At 43.4% G+C, this 20,586-nt stretch overlaps 1 protein-coding gene across 9 annotated transcripts in view; it reads right to left on the reverse strand.

Annotated features, from left to right (window-relative positions):
• The window catches only part of LOC139755924 (uncharacterized), a 127,210-nt gene that overhangs the window by 19,420 nt on the left and 87,204 nt on the right, over window positions 1-20,586 (reverse strand). For all 9 annotated transcript variants that reach the window (XM_071674689.1, XM_071674685.1, XM_071674690.1 and 6 more), the window contains 2 exons: window positions 19,866-20,048; window positions 17,977-18,393 (listed from right to left, as the gene is read on the reverse strand). In XM_071674689.1, coding sequence (XP_071530790.1) covers window positions 17,977-18,393; window positions 19,866-20,048 — 600 coding nt within the window. The remainder of the gene's footprint in view (window positions 1-17,976; window positions 18,394-19,865; window positions 20,049-20,586) is intronic.

A 20,586-nucleotide genomic window follows, 5' to 3' on the forward strand; every position in this document is an offset into this window, starting at 1 on the left:
ACTTGGCACTTATGAGGAGATTTTGCTAAAATGCAGGGCTAGCACGGAACGCAGAATAATATACAGTTATATGGAATAAATTGTGTGAATGACATGTTGTCAAGTGTTATGTAAGAGAAGGAAAAACTGCATGTTTGTGGAGTGAAATCCAGTTGCCTTGCATATGCGGAGGAAGCAGAAGGAAAAACCAGCTACCTGGGCTATTGGAGTGATACCTGACAGCCACTGAAGTGCTTGTCCACAAAGCAGCCGTCACCAATTGAGGAAGGAAGTGGACGTGGTGAAGGAGGGTGTGGTTGCTGGGATGAGAGGGAGTGGCGGTACTGACGCAGGGTGTGGCAGCCAGAGAGGGAGGGTGTGGTGGCCAGGGCGGTAGGGAGTGGTAGTGGTGAAGGAGGGTGTGGTAGCCCCTCCGCAAGAACGAACAGACAAGTGATCCGAATCTCCTAGTAACCTTTAAATCAATAAAAATCTTCATGAGTTTGAAAGTATGACAAGTTATTCGTGAAAGTATGACAAGTTATTCGTGTTCCGCTTTATATCTTCTACCAAATCCATATGAAACATCTGACAAATCTGTCTACTGATAATACAAATAGACTTGTTTGTATAGGTAACTGAGACGACGCGGGTAACTGAAAACCCTAATCACTCACACACACACACACACACATATATATATATATATATATATATATATATATATATATATATATATGTGTGTGTGTGTGTGTGTGTGTGTGTGTGTGTGTGTGTGTGTGTGTGTGTGTGTGTGTGCGCGTTCATATGCACTTTGTTCGTATGTATATGGGTTGGCTGATGGTTCACTACTCAGCTCAGGGTTTGAACCTGGGCGAACCCGTGCGTATTTCACAGTCGGCAACTCTGACAACACTACCACTGAAATCCTTTCGCAAAATATATACTACACAAGTCAAGGAAGAAAGTAAGTGTGAAATAAATTTAAAATGAGGGGGGGTTATTTTCACTGTGAGTTGGTCAAAAAGCACGCGAATCTAAAAAAAAAAAAAAAATGGGAAACTCCCTGACACATAAAAGCTTCGAACGAAGATTCGAATCATAAAGTTTCATCTCGCGATAGAAATTGAAAGCCTTAACGAATGGGTGGAAAAGTCACAACACATAGAACACACACATATTCATAATAACTGGCCACATTAACGATGTACCGTATCCCGACAAGCATCATTATCCGAAATTACGTCAAATGAGAGAAAGAGAGAGAGACAATCCATGACTGATTGAATCGGAGCGTCAAGACGCAAACAAAGCAGCTCCATGGTAAAGAAAAAAAAAGAAAATGTGTTCGACCAGAAACAAGACAGAAAACTGGGCTATTTGTGTTCGAGAGAAAACGGCGTCGCATGACAGGCACTTTTGAGAACGGGGACGGAGAGGACAATGGACAGTACTGGGGGGGAGGGGGTGAGGTGGGGTTGTTGACCATTAACGGTAATGCTCTCCCACGTTACAGTTATAATAATGAGGTTACACACACACACACACACACACACACAGTCGCTCCTCCACCGAACGGAGAGAGAGAGAGAGAGAGAGAGAGAGAGAGAGAGAGAGAGAGAGAGAGAGAGAGAGAGAGAGAGAGAGAGAGAGAGAGAGAGAGACGCTCATGAAATACAGACTATAAAACTAGATTACAGTACTTTTACAGTGGAAGTGTCTGCACTTAACGCTTCCGCAGCGTGACTGGTAACAATAAAGTTGTAAAAAAGGATAAGGAAATAATGAGAGAGAATGAAGGGTAGGAACACTTAGCTGTCGCATTAACCAAGGCATGGAGCGTCCTGTGTTCCGTTAGGGAGACGAATGGACCAAACTGCTCATATATATATATATATATATATATATATATATATATATATATATATATATATATATATATATATATATATATATTCCTACGAGTTCACGGGGAAATACTCATTGGAATATACTTGATCACGCGCAAAATTGTAATCCTTTCTGATATATAAAAAAAAAAATATAAATATATATATATATATATATATATATATATATATATATATATATATATATATATATATATGTATATATATTCCCCTATTGTATCATCACCTTCCAAAATAAGAAACGAAGAGGAGCCAAGCGAGAATCTTTTTTATTCACTCCCCTCTAAGGCTCATTAGTCATTTGTTCCTGACGCTGCCTCGCTTTTAAACACACTTCACCCACAAATGCCCACCTACGCACGTGCGCGCGCGCACAAGCCATGGTGGCCAGCCACATGGGTCATCAGTCACAGGCAAATACGTTGCTTGCACGCAGCCCGGAGGACAGTGGGAAGAGAAGAGGGAGGGAGGGCTCAACACGGCAGGCAGGCACGCAGGCACGACGACGGAGTCGACCTTCCTTCAAGAGGAAGTGTGAGTACCACTCGTGACGCGCGGGGTACTACGCACAGCGTTTAACATAGACGACCACCTCTCCCGCGGCCTTCAACGCTGCCTCCCTCCTCCCCGGGGTTTCCAGCGCAGCGTCTCCTGCAAGTGGCGCCGACGACGACGTGATCCCCGACGAACCAAAAGGTGTCAGGAAGGAGCGGTCTATACCTAAGGCCCTGAACGATCTTTAGATTCTATGAGATGAATCCCTCCCTCTCAACCACTCTCTCTCTCTCCCTCTCTCTCTCTCTCTCTCTCTCTCTCTCTCTCTCTCTCTCTCTCTCTCACGATGAAGCCATAAGCTGTGACTTGCGTCACGTGGTCTCCGTTACGGCAAGATCAATCCAGCAGAAAGTTTCATCACCGGTCACACCTTCTGGTGCGACAGGTGATGACCAAAAAGGAGCAGATGCTCACTTGTTTATCTTTCTCTTGACTCCAGCCGCTGCTGGGACCACAGCTAGCCGTGGATGACCGAGTCTTTCCCCCCTCTATCATCAGGACCGGGTTTCACCGAGTTGCGTGTGTGGTTAAATGATCCTACCAACACATAACAAATACAGCCTCCCTCCAAAATACCTGTGATAGTATACTTGCGTTGCTTGGTCATGATGCGTGTTGCGTAGACCGTCTCACTGTTGCCTATATATAGCGCATATGTGTGTCGTAACTGGCTATAGTCAATGCTGAACGCAAGTCCTGTCTTACAGCGTAAGCGAGAAAAGTAATCACTTACTCTAGTGTCTAGAGGAAGTTAATATGTCTTTAACCGCGTTAAGTCAGTCACATCTACGCCTCGTTCCACAGATGGCCAAATGCTGTACGCATGTGGTTTTCCATTACGATGACGCGTGATTCTATATCATACTTACTCCAGAGATGTGAAGCGTTGCGTGGATGACGGTCCACGAGAATGACAATGTGATGTCAATAGTAATACTGTAGCAGATGACATTACTGCTTCTAATGATGGTAAAAAAAATTTACCAATAAAGTTCCCCTTCCCTTGTGATAGTTACTATCGCCATTAGATCGTATCTGATTACGGTAAATGATTAACCATTAGGTCGCACCATCGCCATTAGATCGTATGTGATTATGGTAAATGATTAACCATTAGGTCACACCTTGTAATATTGGTGCCCAATCATGAGTCTGTACGTGAGATGTTCTTAATATCTGTAAAAAAAAATGTGTTCTTTGATAAATAAACATGCGATTCGCACAGGTCTCTAATAAAAATATATCATTTTCATCGTCGACCAACGCCTAAATCAATATCAAATACAGCCCAGAGCTGTCAGTGTCTAATACTGCACAAACTGCTTATAATAACGTCAAATAGGGATTATTAATGTCAGGCAGTTCTATTGCTGTTCACAAAAATATCTTCATCTCTTTCAATAGCCTTATTCTTGCTTCTATCTTCCTTCTCTCTCTCTCTCTCTCTCTCTCTCTCTCTCTCTCTCTCTCTCTCTCTCTCTCTCTCTCTCTCTCTCTCTCTCTCTCTTCCCCCGCACACCACCACCACCAACCCCCCCAAAAAAATCCCTCCCTTCCCCTCCCTCGCCGAAAATCGTCCTCATTCGGGAGTAAATATACTAAAGAGTTGTCAGATCAACTCGAGGACGACAGGTACACACTACCGAGAGATACACTGAGGTGTGGGAACACTGGCGGACGTAGAGCAACGACAAGGATACGAAAAAAGAGAGAGAGAGAGAAAAGGAAGATGAGAAGCAACGGCAAGGCTAGAGAGAGAGAGAGAGAGAGAGAGAGAGAGAGAGAGAGAGAGAGAGAGAGAGAGAGAGAGAGAGAGAGAGAGAGAGAGAGAGAGAGAGAGAGAGAGAGAGAGAGAGAGTATTTATTCACGGGAAACCGTAGGAACAACAAAGGAAAAGGTGTCCTTCGAAAAGTCGCTTATTTTCCGCCGGTGTCCCTCGCTCTGTCCTCGGCGCGAGCGCCCCTTTTCTCTTACACGTCTCTTGTGTCACAGTCTGGTCACAGCGGAGCGCGGTAACCGCTTCGCCATGTGTCCTTCAAGAGCGCGAACGCTAACTCCCCCAGACTCAGCGGCGCTGTCCTTGGCTGTGGGGTGGTGTGTGTGTGTGTGGTGTGTGTGTGTGTGTGTGTGTGTGTGTTTAAAATGCACCACCGCCCATGGGAATGGCCCATGCGTTAGACCGTGACTTCAACGCTGAATATGGATTGTTCTTTCTCCTCCTCCTCCCTCCCTCCTCTTAACCAACCCTTCCCCACGGGATAGATGGTCCCAACAGCGAGTAGCATTGGCCTAACAGCGAGTAGTACTGGCCCAACAGCGAGTATAATGGCCCAACAGCGAGTATAATGGCCCAACAGCGAGTAGCATTGGCCTAACAGCGAGTAGTACTGGCCCAACAGCGAGTAGCAATGGCCTAACAGCGAGTAGTACTGGCCCAACAGCGAGTAGCATTGGCCTAACAGCGAGTAGTACTGGCCCAACAGCGAGTAGCATTGGCCTAACAGCGAGTAGTACTGGCCCAACAGCGAGTATAATGGCCCAACAGCGAGTATAATGGCCCAACAGCGAGTATAATGGCCCAACAGCGAGTATAATGGCCCAACAGCGAGTATAATGGCCCAACAGCGAGTATAATGGCCCAACAGCGAGTAGCATTGGCCTAACAGCGAGTAGTACTGGCCCAACAGCGAGTAGCATTGGCCTAACAGCGAGTAGTACTGGCCCAACAGCGAGTAGCATTGGCCTAACAGCGAGTAGTACTGGCCCAACAGCGAGTAGCATTGGCCTAACAGCGAGTAGTACTGGCCCAACAGCGAGTAGCATTGGCCTAACAGCGAGTAGTACTGGCCCAACAGCGAGTATAATGGCCCAACAGCGAGTAGCATTGGCCTAACAGCGAGTAGTACTGGCCCAACAGCGAGTATAATAGCCCAACAGCGAGTAGCATTGGCCTAACAGCGAGTAGTACTGGCCCAACAGCGAGTATAATGGCCCAACAGCGAGTAGCATTGGCCTAACAGCGAGTAGTACTGGCCCAACAGCGAGTAGCATTGGCCTAACAGCGAGTAGTACTGGCCCAACAGCGAGTATAATGGCCCAACAGCGAGTATAATAGCCCAACAGCGAGTATAATGGCCCAACAGCGAGTATAATAGCCCAACAGCGAGTATAATGGCCCAACAGCGAGTAGCATTGGCCTAACAGCGAGTAGTACTGGCCCAACAGCGAGTATAATGGCCCAACAGCGAGTAGCATTGGCCTAACAGCGAGTAGTAATGGCCCAACAGCGAGTATAATGGCCCAACAGCGAGTATAATGGCCCAAGAGCGAGCAGTACTGGCCCAACAGCGAGTAGCAATGGCCTTACAGCGAGTAGTACTGGCCCAACAGCGAGTATAATGGCCCAACAGCGAGTATAATGGCCCAACAGCGAGTATAATGGCCCAACAGCGAGTATAATAGCCCAACAGCGAGTATAATAGCCCAACAGCGAGTATAATGGCCCAACAGCGAGTATAATGGCCCAACAGCGAGTATAATGGCCCAACAGCGAGTATAATAGCCCAACAGCGAGTATAATGGCCCAACAGCGAGTATAATGGCCCAACAGCGAGTATAATGGCCCAACAGCGAGTATAATGGCCCAACAGCGAGTATAATGGCCCAACAGCGAGTATAATGGCCCAACAGCGAGTATAATAGCCCAACAGCGAGTATAATGGCCCAACAGCGAGTATAATGGCCCAACAGCGAGTATAATAGCCCAACAGCGAGTATAATGGCCCAACAGCGAGTATAATGGCCCAACAGCGAGTATAATGGCCCAACAGCGAGTATAATGGCCCAACAGCGAGTATAATAGCCCAACAGCGAGTATAATGGCCCAACAGCGAGTATAATAGCCCAACAGCGAGTATAATGGCCCAACAGCGAGTATAATGGCCCAACAGCGAGTATAATGGCCCAACAGCGAGTAGCATTGGCCTAACAGCGAGTAGTACTGGCCCAACAGCGAGTATAATGGCCCAACAGCGAGTATAATGGCCCAACAGCGAGTATAATGGCCCAACAGCGAGTATAATGGCCCAACAGCGAGTATAATGGCCCAACAGCGAGTATAATGGCCCAACAGCGAGTATAATGGCCCAACAGCGAGTATAATGGCCCAACAGCGAGTATAATGGCCCAACAGCGAGTATAATGGCCCAACAGCGAGTATAATGGCCCAACAGCGAGTATAATGGCCCAACAGCGAGTATAATGGCCCAACAGCGAGTATAATGGCCCAACAGCGAGTATAATGGCCCAACAGCGAGTATAATGGCCCAACAGCGAGTATAATGGCCCAACAGCGAGTATAATGGCCCAACAGCGAGTATAATGGCCCAACAGCGAGTATAATGGCCCAACAGCGAGTATAATGGCCCAACAGCGAGTATAATGGCCCAACAGCGAGTATAATGGCCCAACAGCGAGTATAATGGCCCAACAGCGAGTATAATGGCCCAACAGCGAGTAGCATTGGCCTAACAGCGAGTAGTACTGGCCCAACAGCGAGTATAATGGCCCAACAGCGAGTATAATGGCCAACAGCGAGTAGCATTGGCCTAACAGCGAGTGGTATTGGCCCAAAAGCGAGTAGTATTGACCCAAGAGCGAGTATAATGGCCCAAGAGCGAGCAGTACTGGCCCAACAGCGAGTATAATGGCCCAACAGCGAGTATAATGGCCCAACAGCGAGTATAATGGCCCAACAGCGAGTATAATGGCCCAACAGCGAGTATAATGGCCCAACAGCGAGTATAATGGCCCAACAGCGAGTATAATGGCCCAACAGCGAGTATAATAGCCCAACAGCGAGTATAATGGCCAACAGCGAGTAGCATTGGCCTAACAGCGAGTGGTATTGGCCCAAAAGCGAGTAGCATTGGCCTAACAGCGAGTAGTACTGGCCCAACAGCGAGTAGCATTGGCCTAACAGCGAGTAGTACTGGCCCAACAGCGAGTAGCAATGGCCTTACAGCGAGTAGTACTGGCCCAACAGCAAGTATAATAGCCCAACAGCGAGTATAATGGCCCAACAGCGAGTAGCAATGGCCTAACAGCGAGTAGTACTGGCCCAACAGCGAGTATAATAGCCCAACAGCGAGTGGTGAACGCAACACAAGCACGCAAAATCATGTCTGAACATCATACTGCTCTTGCACAGTGGACATAATGCTCGTAGATGCGGTGTGGATATAAACCCAACAAGGCGGGCGACATTAGATAAGACAACGGTGCAATTATAAAAGTCTTCCACAGTCTGACCAAAGTGATCGCGTGGGAGAGGGAGGGAGGGAAGGAGGGTGGGAGGTTGCTTAACACTATACTGCCTCTGGGTAAACAATAGTGAAAGTAAGACTCGACGCTCCACAATTACCTTCTCCTACTTAAGGTTGAGTGTGTATATATATATATATATATATATATATATATATATATATATATATATATATATATATATTATACCACCGCTTATCACATTATATTAGATGTTTTCGGCAAAACCTTAACAAAAATCAAAGGACAGTTTAGAATTATGTAAGGACTTTATAGTAAAAAATCAAACAAGGATGCAGACCTCATAATAACGTTACCTTATACTATAGTTCGCTGGCGTTCAGCCCAACCCAACAAAACAAACAAGTCCGTAAATTTCATATACCTCTCTTTTCCTTTTAGGAAGTTTTCAGACAAATTAGTAAGTAGAGGTAATGAGACTATATCTTACATCCCCTGAGCTGCAAATGCCTTAATAACAAGCAATACTATTCAGCAGCATTTGAGTGCACAAAAATCCTCCTCCAAATATCGTACGCGCCGAGTTCGCTTGAGATCCTAATCGCTTTCGTACGCTGGTAATCCTATCAACGTTCGCGATGACATTCAAAGCCCAGTTCGACAAGTGATCTCGTACGTTAGGTGTATTAAGTATATGATGATTACTGGTGATAGCCTCACATAAAACATTGGATCAAGTGCATCACAGTGACCAGCAGCCACTCAAATGACCCTAACAACGAGAAAATTAAAGGCAAGTCAAACTCAACCAGGCTGTATAGTTAGTCTGTGGAAATTACCTCTCATCCTAATAGGCTATGTAAATAGGCAGTGGCAATTCTCTCTGAGCCTGACTAGGCTACAGAAATAAGCTATAGAAATTCTCTTCAGCCTGACTAGGCTATATAAATAGCCAATTCTCTCTGAGCCTGACTAGGCTGTAAAAATAAGCTGTGGAAATTCTCTCTAAGCCGGACTCGATAGATATATAAACAAAAATCCTGCATAAATATACATTACGCTTTCCTGATATATACATTTTTCCCTCTTTGAATTCCTCGACCTTTTACCACCGACAACGACGGGGGAGCTTCGTTCATCTTTCATGTTATATCGGCTCGCGAGATGGCAGTCATTCAGGCAACACATAATGAATGAAATGAGGAAGTCCAGCAACGCAACGAAGCGTAAACAATTTTATACGAGGAATGGGGAAGGAAAGTATTGTTTAAATACATGACGCAGCGTTTACTCTATGACAAAATAAGTTTCATGTGTCCGTGTTTAGCTGAAAAACAACAAACATTCAAAGGTATCGACCATTTACCAAGCGAACATTTATAACCGGAAGACTAAGCTAATAGATTTTTTTTTTTGTGTTGGGCACAGATCAGCCCATACTAAACGCGATATTTCTGTTGATGAATATTATTTCCGTCTGTATCATGCAGGATTTGCCGAAAAAAAAAAAATAAACATCGAGTAATACTGACAGGAACTTTGCGAGTGGATTTCCCAGTAGAGCAGCGAAGCTTCACTTCCATGCCACCAACTTGCGGTTCATTTGACACATCCAACCCAACGCCCAAGTTCTTACCTTTATATTTTGCTGAAAAACATAAATGTCGCCGGTATTGCTGGCCCTAAGGGAAAATATTATGTCGTACTTTCACTCTTCGCTATTTCTCCGTTATGATACTTTTTTTTTTTTAGTCGTTTCCGAAATATTTCAGAATTTTTGAGACAATTCGTCGTCGTTCAAGCAATTAAGAAGCGTTCGGGTGCTTCATCCATCAAGTGTGTTGTTACACTGAATCTCGGTTTAGTCAGCTGTTTAGAACTTCACTTCACACGGCATCTCTCCAAAATAAGACATTAATATCGGTAATATTATCAAGCGTTGGAAAATAGAATACTTTAGATTCAGCGCAAAGTCGAAAAAATATTATATCTTTCTGAATATACTGTACTGTAATGAATGTATTGTAGTATAACCAGCCTTGAAATACGGATTTAGTGTGACTCCTTTGTACCAACATGCGTATACTCCTGTAATCTCAGTGAAAAGTACTATCTTGGCCTTGAAAGTCTTCCTGCATAAAATGGGAAGCGTCTTTTACCAACTCGTATGCCTTACACACAAGCAAACGTTTTCTAATGGATAAATGGCGGGCAAATATATCCAAGACGTGTATTTGATCCAAGTGGAAAAAAACAACAGGTTAGATACGGATGGATATTAGGTTAGATTACGGCAAAGAACGACGTAGGTGCTGTAATACACCGAGTTCTGATGACACTGGTAAGTGGGGAGTAATTCTCAACACATAGAAACTCGCAAGTATCACATTACAGAATGAGGGAGGCTCAACTGGACGTCCAGTTCATCTTTTAAGAGATTGCGTGTTGCTGGCTAAAGGTAATCCGTGACGCGGTAGAGTGAGGAGGCACGGCTCGTCGAGAGGTGTATGTGTGTGTGTGTGTGTGTGTGTAATTATTACATCACCTGGTTTTGTAATGATAATGCAAGTTGAATAACGACGGTAACGGTTGTTACATCAAGGACGTTGCAGGGCGATTTCTATCAAACAAACGTGTCCATTGTCAGAGGCGGCTGTTTTATGTGAGGGTTACACCAGTCGACCTATTGTTCAGTTCACTCACTCTCGTGGATTTATGGAGCATTGACGGTGATTGACTTAAAATGAGCCATTCCATTTCTGTTCTAGGTGGAACTCGGGGGAAAAAAGGATAGCCCGTAAATGTCTAAGGGAGCGTTGTTTCTGATCGGGTGTTTAGAACTTGTCGGGTTAACATTTAGGTGTTTAAACTCTAGGGCATCGAAATACCTCAACTGCCTTTTTCCAGTTAAGAGGAAGAATTTTCCAAGTTCCAGTGAATTTCTACCTTCGTTTTATGTTACGGCCGCTGGTAGATCTACTTCGAAGAACCTTTCACTGTTGACGTCACCAAACTGGTACAAAAGGTTATAGGTTGTGATCAACTTCTTCCCCTTACTCCCCCTTCTTTCGTCCTGGACACATTAAATGGCCTCTAACCCCTTGATTGTGTGACACCGGGCGTGACTAACTATCCAGACCCCAGTGTTGAGTCGTATAGAACTCAAAATGCGTTTTCTGAACCGTATCTAAAGCTCATTCTAAAGACGAGGAACAAAAAACGTGAATCAAGACATTACATGCAATACACGACAAATATGTGTTCGTTGGAAAACTCACTACATTTTCTGGAATAACGTTTCGTAGTTATCAATAAAGTGAACTACGTAAAGCTGGTCTCTCAAGGTGTAATTCACTAATAAACAATTAAGCAGAGGGAACTCCATAGATCTATAAAAGATGTGCAAATAAGTTAGGCATAGGGAGTGGATATCATTGGAAAGGGCAGAATCTATTCAGCTACTTCCACGTAAAAGGCATTAGATATCCAAACTAAGATAAATAGTAGAGTATAAAATTGAGGAAGAATATATCTTCAGTGCTTTAAGACACGAAGCTACTGTGTGTGTGTGTACTATTAACATGTATCTAACTACTGTGCTTACAAAACATCGCGTGTATAGCTACTAAGACTACATTTATCATGTGTAGGTGCAATGATAATATGGGTAACCTGTAGTCACAAAAGTGTAGCGATGGCTGGCGTGTTTTCTCAATGCCTTAATGGCGTACCGCCTGATGACTAGTGTGTGTTGGGTGATACAGTGACCTAGTAAGGTGCGGAGATTGTGCAGAAGCGACGGCATTTACTCCAGTCCTTGACAGAGGAAAAATGAAGGTGGTGACGACGATTTCCGTCCAGGAGTGCGCAGGGCAAGCGCGAGCCATGGTGAATAAAGGGGAGCTGTGTTGTTGTGGCTAGGTTGGTGAAGCGAAATAGGGGAGTCGCTGAGATTACGGTGTGGTAAAAGTAACGAAGGCATCCTTCGCTTTCCGTTGCTCTATTTCATAATATCGTTATTATATCTGCATGTCATTGTTAGCATTTTCGATCTGGTTATGTAATAATTTTCACGTCATTTCTGCCATTTTCACTGTTTTATCATTTTCAGTCTCCACGCATGTCGTTGTCAATGTCACAAATTCACTGCACCGTAAAAATTCTGTTTTCATGTCCAAAGAAGCCAGTTTTTCCTTGGCTGTTTTATAACTGTCATGACATCAGTTTTCCTAACCCACATCAATCATCACTCATTTCTCTAGTTTTCAAACCACAGCGCTTCCCATTGTCTATCAACATCGCCTCGTTCTAATATGAAGCCAGCATTCCCAAAGATTTCAATTTTTTTTTCTAATGTCCCACGTCCACACGACTGAAGTTCCGTCTTAGTGGCTTCCAGTATCACCTGAGTCCACTTGCAAAAACACTTCACACGATGTCACTTTGTACAAGCGCACTTCACAAAGTGCTTCGCTACCTCCAGAATCACCAGTCTTGTATATAGCATTCACGATATCTTTCTCTGTCAAAGTCCTCAGTGTAGTACGGTCGGTGTTCATGATATCTTCTTTCTCCGTCGAAGTCCTTACTGCAATGCTCGAAGTCGGCGCCAAAACACTTTGGCTTTCAGGAAGACACATCACGGTAGTGATGTCAGAGCTAAGCTCTTACGTCATCACCCCCCCCCCCCAACCCGTCCCACTCCCTTACTCCTCCTCCTCCACCACCACACAAATCACCACTCGCGCCGAAATTATAATAATTACCGCCACCAGGTTCCGGTAGCGTCACAGACGGAGACCTGACCTTTCAAAAGGTCAAGATCCTCACAGATCTGGAAGGTGTGTTTCTGGGGCGGGGTTGTGGTGGTGTTGGGGGAAGGGACTGAGTTATAGACGTCTTCTCTCTCTCTCTCTCTCTCTGTAACAGCGAGAGGGAATCTTTCTACACACAAAGAGCCAACAGACTTGACAAGAGAGACCCCATAAGGGTATCAGTGAGTTATTTTCTTCAAGGGAGAGGTGGAGTGGAATCCCCCCAGAGAGAGAGAGAGAGAGAGAGAGAGAGAGAGAGAGAGAGAGAGAGAGAGAGAATAAGAGAGCGAGAACCCTGAAGTGACTGACAGATCCAGATAAGCACTCCTACACACACACCCACCCACCCACTACGACAAAACCCCAACTAGAGTCAAACGGAATCCGAGATTGTTGACATGGAAATCCTTCCACCTCACCCCACTTCCCCTTTCCACAACCCCACCCGCTCTGGAAAAAGCGCGCAAATCCCTACGGATGATGGGAAACTGTCTCAAGTGAGACTGACACTACAGGACTGAGGAGGAAAGCCCCACAGGGGAAAGGGAAGGACGAGGAGAAGGGAAATCCACACTGTCCGAAATCACGAAGACAGCCATCAAGAAAACGATTTGCATTCAGGTATGACAAAAAAAAAAGAGAAAAATGGCGAGACAGAACGTGAAATAATGTCAAATAACGATTAACCAAGAAGTGGAGGATGGGTCGAGAGAGTATGGTGAGAGGCTGTGTGTGTGTGTGTGTGTGTGTGTGTGGTAATGAACATGACTACCAGTATGGTGAAGGAGGTAGAAGGGAGTGCAGTGGACAGATGATTTAAGAATATAATAGAGTATTGTGGGATTGGTATTAGGATTATGGAGGAGTAATGAGGGAAGTATTATGGGAGGTGAAAGTAACAATATGGGGAATAAGGGTGATTGAGGTCTATAATGAGTATGGTGGAGATGGGAGGAAGTATGAAGGTGGCGTGAGAGGCGAGAGGGAGTACGAAGGTGGAGTGATTATAATGAGATAATGGTGGTTTGGTGAAGTTGCAAGGACTATGGTAGGAGTATACAGGGAAATACAACAGAGAATGGTGCATGGTGAGACTGAGGAATGATATGGTGAAAAAAAATAAAGAAAAACCGTCAAAGGAGTGAGGAAATTATGGCTGCAAGGTGACAGAAGTATGGAACCAATACGGAAATATGTTGCGATGGGTATAAGGTGATGGGAGTATGGATGAGATTAGAATCGAGCAAGGTGAGGGAAGTACTTTGAAGGAAGAACGATTGAAAAAAGGCATTATGGTGAGGGTATGAAGAGGACAATGGACTGGAAGTGAGAGGGATCGTGAAGAGGTGAGTATAGAGACGGGTGTATGATGTAGGCAGTAGATTCGGTATAAAGGCAATGTGATGTACGTGAAGGGGTTAGAGATGTAAGTTGGGAAGAGATTATGGTGAAGTATGGTGAAAGAAATGAGTTGATGTGATGGATGGCGAGAAAGACATGCCAAGTGGGGGTACACTGTGGTGATGAAGGAACTTTTGATGTATGGTATGGTGAGAGACAAGACTAATGGTGACTATAGTGACGGTCACTGGCGCTGAGGCTTGGTGATAGGTATGGTGAGTGAATGAGAAGAGTATGGTACAGAGGGCAAGAGGAGTATGGGTTATCCGTTAAGACAATATGGTGAAAGTGTGGTGACGGAAATGGTGAAGTGAGTGTTTCTGAGGAATATGAGACTGATTGAAGAAATTGAGGAGGAGATACAGTCACCTAATGTTAAGGGAGTGACTGTAATAGGTAAGGATAGTATGATCAGGGGTAAGGATTGTATGGTGGAGAGCGTCAATGAAGTACATTCCAGGCTTAGGACGAGTGTAAGGGATAAATAAATGATAAAGAAGGAGGATGAGTTCATAATGGTGTAATATATATATATATATATATATATATATATATATATATATATATATATATATATATATATATATATATATATATGGGGAGGCGGCAACAGACAGTGAGAGGGAAACTCAATTAAGCAGAGGAGTGTGGCAACGTTGTCACCCACGGAGCGAACCAGTTAGGAAACGTTAAGTTGTGTAAAAACTACCAGCGCACGTAGTGGCCCAGGTCCCGGGAGTAACAACGCGTGCCATGACACGAGGGTTCTGCAGCGATAGTTGAACTTTTCGACATACAGAAGCGATAGGTGGGATTATGAACGGAGGAGGAGGAAGAGGAAGAAGAAGAAGAAGAGGAGGAGGAGGAAACGCAACTCCCATAACTCCTTCATCAGGGCTAGAAATTGGCAGCAAAAAGCGTTCATGATTGATGGTGTACAACATAGAGTGAATGCGAGTCTCCAGAGCACAGCGAGATGAACTGAGAGTTGTTGAAACCTACTGAGCAGCGGAGAGGAATCGAGAATCTGTCACTAACGCAGACGGAGCAAAACGAAGCTTATTACATATTACAAACCATTACCTAATACTGGACTTCGAAGTCACGGGTTGAGGGGCAAATATATATATATATATATATATATATATATATATATATATATATATATATATATATACATATATATATATATATATATACATATATATATATATATATATATATATATATGGAGAGAGATGAAGTATAGCTCGTTCCATTAATAGTAAAGATTTCAATTCAAAATCTCGTAGATGCAATCCTATAATGAACTCTGGTTCCTTCTATCTTTCGCAATCTCTCGAGTTAACTGGTGACGGAACAAAGTGATATTGTTTGGCATGGTGATATACAGTATTTTGCGTGACCTCCACCAAAATCGTGTGATCACATCCATGAAAAGTCCATGGAAAAGTTCCACATCTCAAACCACACATCATCACGCCATCCATCTTGAAACTGTAGCAAACAGTACATCAAAACCTCGAACTCATTATTTGCATAAACTCTCATAAGTCTCATTTAAAACCTTAGACTTATAATTTGGATATGTCTTTCACCCCCTACTTATAGAGATATTACTTCAGATTGCCAGATCCAATTTAGAACTGATCCATTTCCGTAAATATTCCCAATGATAGGAGGTGAGTTTCTGACCTTCAGGATGATAGAGGTAATAAAGAAATTATTGTGTCTTTTCCCCTGACTTTGTGGCAGATGGTGATACGTTATGACAGACTGGTCTCCGCCAGACACCGTGTCTATGTCACACCACGACCTACAGATAAAGTCACGGACCACGAATTCTTTTTTTTTTTTTCTTATCCAAGTATCAGACTTCGGGTCAGACACACTTCGAACCTGCCAGAGGAACGAAGTTAATTTCTTCATCGGAATGGAAAATACTTCCGAGTGTATTTATGTTAGTTACTATCGACTGGAATGATACGAAAAATAATCCCCGATATACACAGCTTCTGATTTCCCTCTGTTTTGTAATACAGATTTTACGAATCCGTCGGTTCCGTTTGTTAAAATAGCAAAAGATCAAATTGTTTCATTCATTTTCGACCGTTTCACTTCGTTTTTCTAAGGCATATGACTGGCGAGGGGGCTCAATATGTAACATCTCTTAGGCTATAGCATTACGACTGACAAAGTGGTTAGGCTATAGCTATACGATTGGCGAAGTGGCTTTCTATGTTTCTCATAGGCTACACAACTGGCGAAGTGGCATTCTATGTTTCTCATAGGCTACACAACTGGCGAAGTGGCTTTCTATGCTTCTCATATGCTGCACGATTAGCGAAGTGGCTTTCTATGTTGATTGTTATTCGGGTAACAAGATATTCGACAAAGCTATACGACTGGCGAAATGATTTCGTACATTAACTTAGAGACAATGCCACTTTTGAAGCTTCCTCTGGTGAGAAAGAGAAAACAAGAACTAATACAATATCAGAAAACAGAAGTAATGGAAGAAAAAATTTTTAAATTAGATGAAAATACCGGAAGATATTTTGATAGAAGAAAGCGTTTAATTTCACCTACATAAGAAAACTTCCACAGAAGTAAGGGAACAGAATTACGAAAAAGAAAATAAATGTTCAAGAAAACAAGATGAGTTGATTAGGAATCCAAAAAGAAATGAAGATAAAACGGGCTTAAACGTTAGGTTCACCACAGGAATGTGTACCAGATGATACAAGAATGTAGAAGAATAACTGATGGCTTGTGGAAAAAAAAGAAAAAAAAATGCCCGTATGAAAAACGTCTATGTAAACCTTGTGAAAGGGGCAAAAATAACCCAAACACACTGACAAAAAGAAGAAAAAAAAATTGAAGTCGTCCAATATACCACACATCATTTCTAAATATCATGTGCAATGGTGTGTTTCACAATCACATCGACGTAGATGCAGCATCACACGTATTGTGTATTTTGCCAACACTCACGCAATACGGTTCTTTCTTTCATCGTATTTCACACAACACACCAATATGAAAGTCCGGAAATGGAGCGGACACACCTTACTTTTTCCGGACCATTGTCAACAAACCTGGTCACTGAGGGTATCCCGGGAAAACATTATGCACAGATTTTTTTTTTTCTAGTCTCATGGAACACACACGGGAACACACGCTGCAGGAATTTTTTCTTCCGTAACAGCAACACTCATGTTTTTCTTCGTTGGTTCACTGGGGGCTCTTGGGTCTATCATGACTACCAGGGTTGTTCAAAAGGCCGTGCAACTCAAGTTGTATCCACCAAATCGAATCATCATCATTATCATCCCCCCCTTCTTCACGTGTTCACAAGATAATGCTAATATCATTAACACACGCACACACACATTTTCTTTCTCAAGACAATATCATCAGTTCACCTTGCTTTTAAAACCGATACCACAAGTCTCCTAAATGTAAAAAAAGAAAGATAAAAAAATACTGTCCAACCATCAGCATTGTTAATGATTCAACTGGTCGATTGTTCAAGTATGAGGAAATTTCTTATTGTTTCATTTTCTTCACTTGGGTGCAAATAACTTGGTTTCTTGCTGATTATTAGACCGATAAAACACTGCACTTATATATATATATATATATATATATATATATATATATATATATATATATATATATATATATAATGTTCTCTTGTACACACTTACATAAGAGCGCACACTTATGAAAGCAGCTCCAGTGTAATACCCAGTGGAATAATACATAATAGAGTCAAATGATTTTTCTAAACTGACCATTTAAGCACAGCGCAATACTTGATATTCGAAGCTTTCCACTAAAGCAATACGAACTGAAGACACATTTCTCGATTCTTTTTTTCTCTTTAGCTTTTTGTTCTTTTCTTTCTCGACACTTTCCCAACACCGTAATCTCAGCTTCGTACACTGGGTTCAAAAAGAACGAGAGAGAACGGGAGGAGGATGGGGACGTGGCTCGAATGATAAGAGACTTGAGAACAAAGAGTTCGTACCCCGGGGGTTGACAGCAGACCCAGTTGGTCCCGTTGATATAGGCGGCCGAGGAGGTCGACCCGATCCCGGTCGAGGAAAGTTGTGAGGTCGACTGTCGAACGAGTCAAAGTGGTGAGGGCGGTTATTAAAGGAATTCTGAGGTCTATTGAAGTTACTGAAATTATCGTCAAAGTCAAGGGCGGGTCTCGAACTCACGGGCTGATGGAAAGACGGCGTTGGTCTGTAATGAGGTCTGTTTGGTCTGTGCGGTCTGAGGATTGAAGAGGGTCTGTGAGTGTTGGGGAAAAAATCATCATCGTCCTCGATCTCAAAGTCGGGATCAAACTGGGAGGGTTTGTGTTGGTCAAAGGGTCTGTTCTGGTGGTTGAAGGTGCTGGTTGGGCGGCTGCTGCCATCGCTGAAGAACTGGTGGTGACCTGATAAAGGCGAAGGGCGGGTCAGCGGAAACTTAAAACGCCGTACCATTAAAGAAAACGTCAGGGCAAGGAAGGAGTCAGCCATTTTTTTTGTGTGTGGGTAATACTAAGTGATTATAATAACAACGCCTTCTTCTCCTCCTTACCCGGACGTTGCTCTAATGGTACTGGATGTAGTAGGATCTACGTTCTAGTTATACCTCAACATCAAACTTTTCCTTAAGACCCGGAATCTAAGTATGTAGATATCAGGTGTATAAATATTACTACATCTGTGCAACTTAAGTCGTAGATAAGTATGTGAGTGCAGATCTACAGTTTTCAATAATTAGTATATTGATCCTAAAACCTATTTAGTAATTATAGGCTTAGGTAATACGACATGAGTTTGTAAGGTCTATCTACTTCATCGTTATATCTCTAAAACAACGGTACACATGACGATACAATAGAAAAATAATGATAGTTGCTGGAAAATATGCTCAAGTACAATATCATGAGCTACTACAAGAGAGGCATGTCATTTTGCTCATAGGTGTGTACCTCAGTACTGCTGGACATTAATACTACCAATGAAGACTGATCTGGACATGACTCACGATCTTTCTTCCATGACCTCACTCATCACAGAAAGTACGTTACACACACACACACAGACTCTCCCTCTCTAGCATGAATTCATTCATCTGTCCTAAAAAAAAGTAAACAAACATGCTTATCCAATGCAAGACTAGAACTCTGAATATGGCTTAGATAACGCCAGTAAAAAGATAATCAGAAGTTAAGGAACATGTGGACAGAAAATTGAAGAAATCTAATCAAACTCATCTATAGGAGATACCAGTCCAGAGACTATAAGAAGAACCTGCTAAGTGTAGAGGTAGCGACAAACGATGGACTGGTGGATGCAGTCCCTGTGTTACTCTTCTACAAATCGTGAGGGAACGGGTGCTGCAGGGTGTGGAGAACGCTGGTCGTTTCATGAGTGAACGGTAGTGGTCGCTGGAAGGGACTGGAGGAGTCTTTTGTGTAGAAAGATGTGGAGAAAATTAGAACACACATGTATCTGTTTTGTAACCGCAGGAAACTGTCCACCTGACTTGTAGAATTATCCCATGAGTCTTGTTTTTGTCTTCCCAGAGACAATAAAACTAGATGGGAAGAAAATAGGGGAAAAAATGAGACATTGTTCTAGTCAAGGGATTATGAGTTACCCTCTAGAGCCTATGATAACTCCAACAAGTTCTCCCCTGATATCATCTTATGTGCCTATATCACCGTTTGTTATAAGACAAGCAAACAATATAATTCGTTAGCCATCCAGCCAAACGTAAGGCCGCGAACTGTCTAGACTTGGAATCACACCTCTGAGTGAACCTCATATACTTTCAGAAAACACCCTATATCTCCCTAAGGCCTTCGGGGCGTGACAGAACCACTCGCGAACCAGTTAACAAATCGCTTCTACTTACTGACGTCATCGCCAATGGATCCCAGGTTCTGGTCGACCACATCGACCTTGTTCCGTGGCACGCAGCACGACCAGATCATACCCCCGGAGCACAGGTCGATGGGTTTCGACCCTTGGAAGACGCAGGAGACGGAGAGGCCACAGTCATACTGGTTACTCTTGTACCAGCACTTCTGAGGGATGGCTGTCGGGGAAAGGAGAAACGAGAGGCTTATTAGTAGCAGTCGGGTAATTGGTGGTGTGAGGAAGGTCTGGGTTGGGTTCTGTGGATCCTCTACGGGTGGGGTTGAGGGCGTTCTAATGGTGATAATGGGTGTTTTTGAGGATATTTGTGACAGTACAGATTAGCAACACAAAATCTCGTGTCAATGGAATGTGTTCGAAAGGCCAACAAAAGTGTGTACTCAATGAATGAGCAGTGAAGGCGACGGGGAGTGGTGTGTGGGTATCATAAAGCTGGGTAATCACAGTGTTGAGACGTGCGTTCCATAGCGTCAACACATTTTGGGAAATGTGTCTGTAAGCATAGAGACAGAAAGCATCTATGGTGGAGAAACACGTAATGGTGTCAAGTGTAACGTTTTTGCCTGTAAAAAGGAAGGTTTACAAACATCCGAGATGTCACGTTTTCTTTTTTTACCTATATTCCTTTCACCCGAGATGGGGTCATAAGGACATTTTTGCCCACGCCATGTCGGTCATATATATATATATATATATAT

This window comes from Panulirus ornatus, chromosome 20, assembly GCF_036320965.1.
Source record: "Panulirus ornatus isolate Po-2019 chromosome 20, ASM3632096v1, whole genome shotgun sequence".
NCBI classification, from domain to species: Eukaryota; Metazoa; Arthropoda; class Malacostraca; order Decapoda; family Palinuridae; genus Panulirus; species Panulirus ornatus.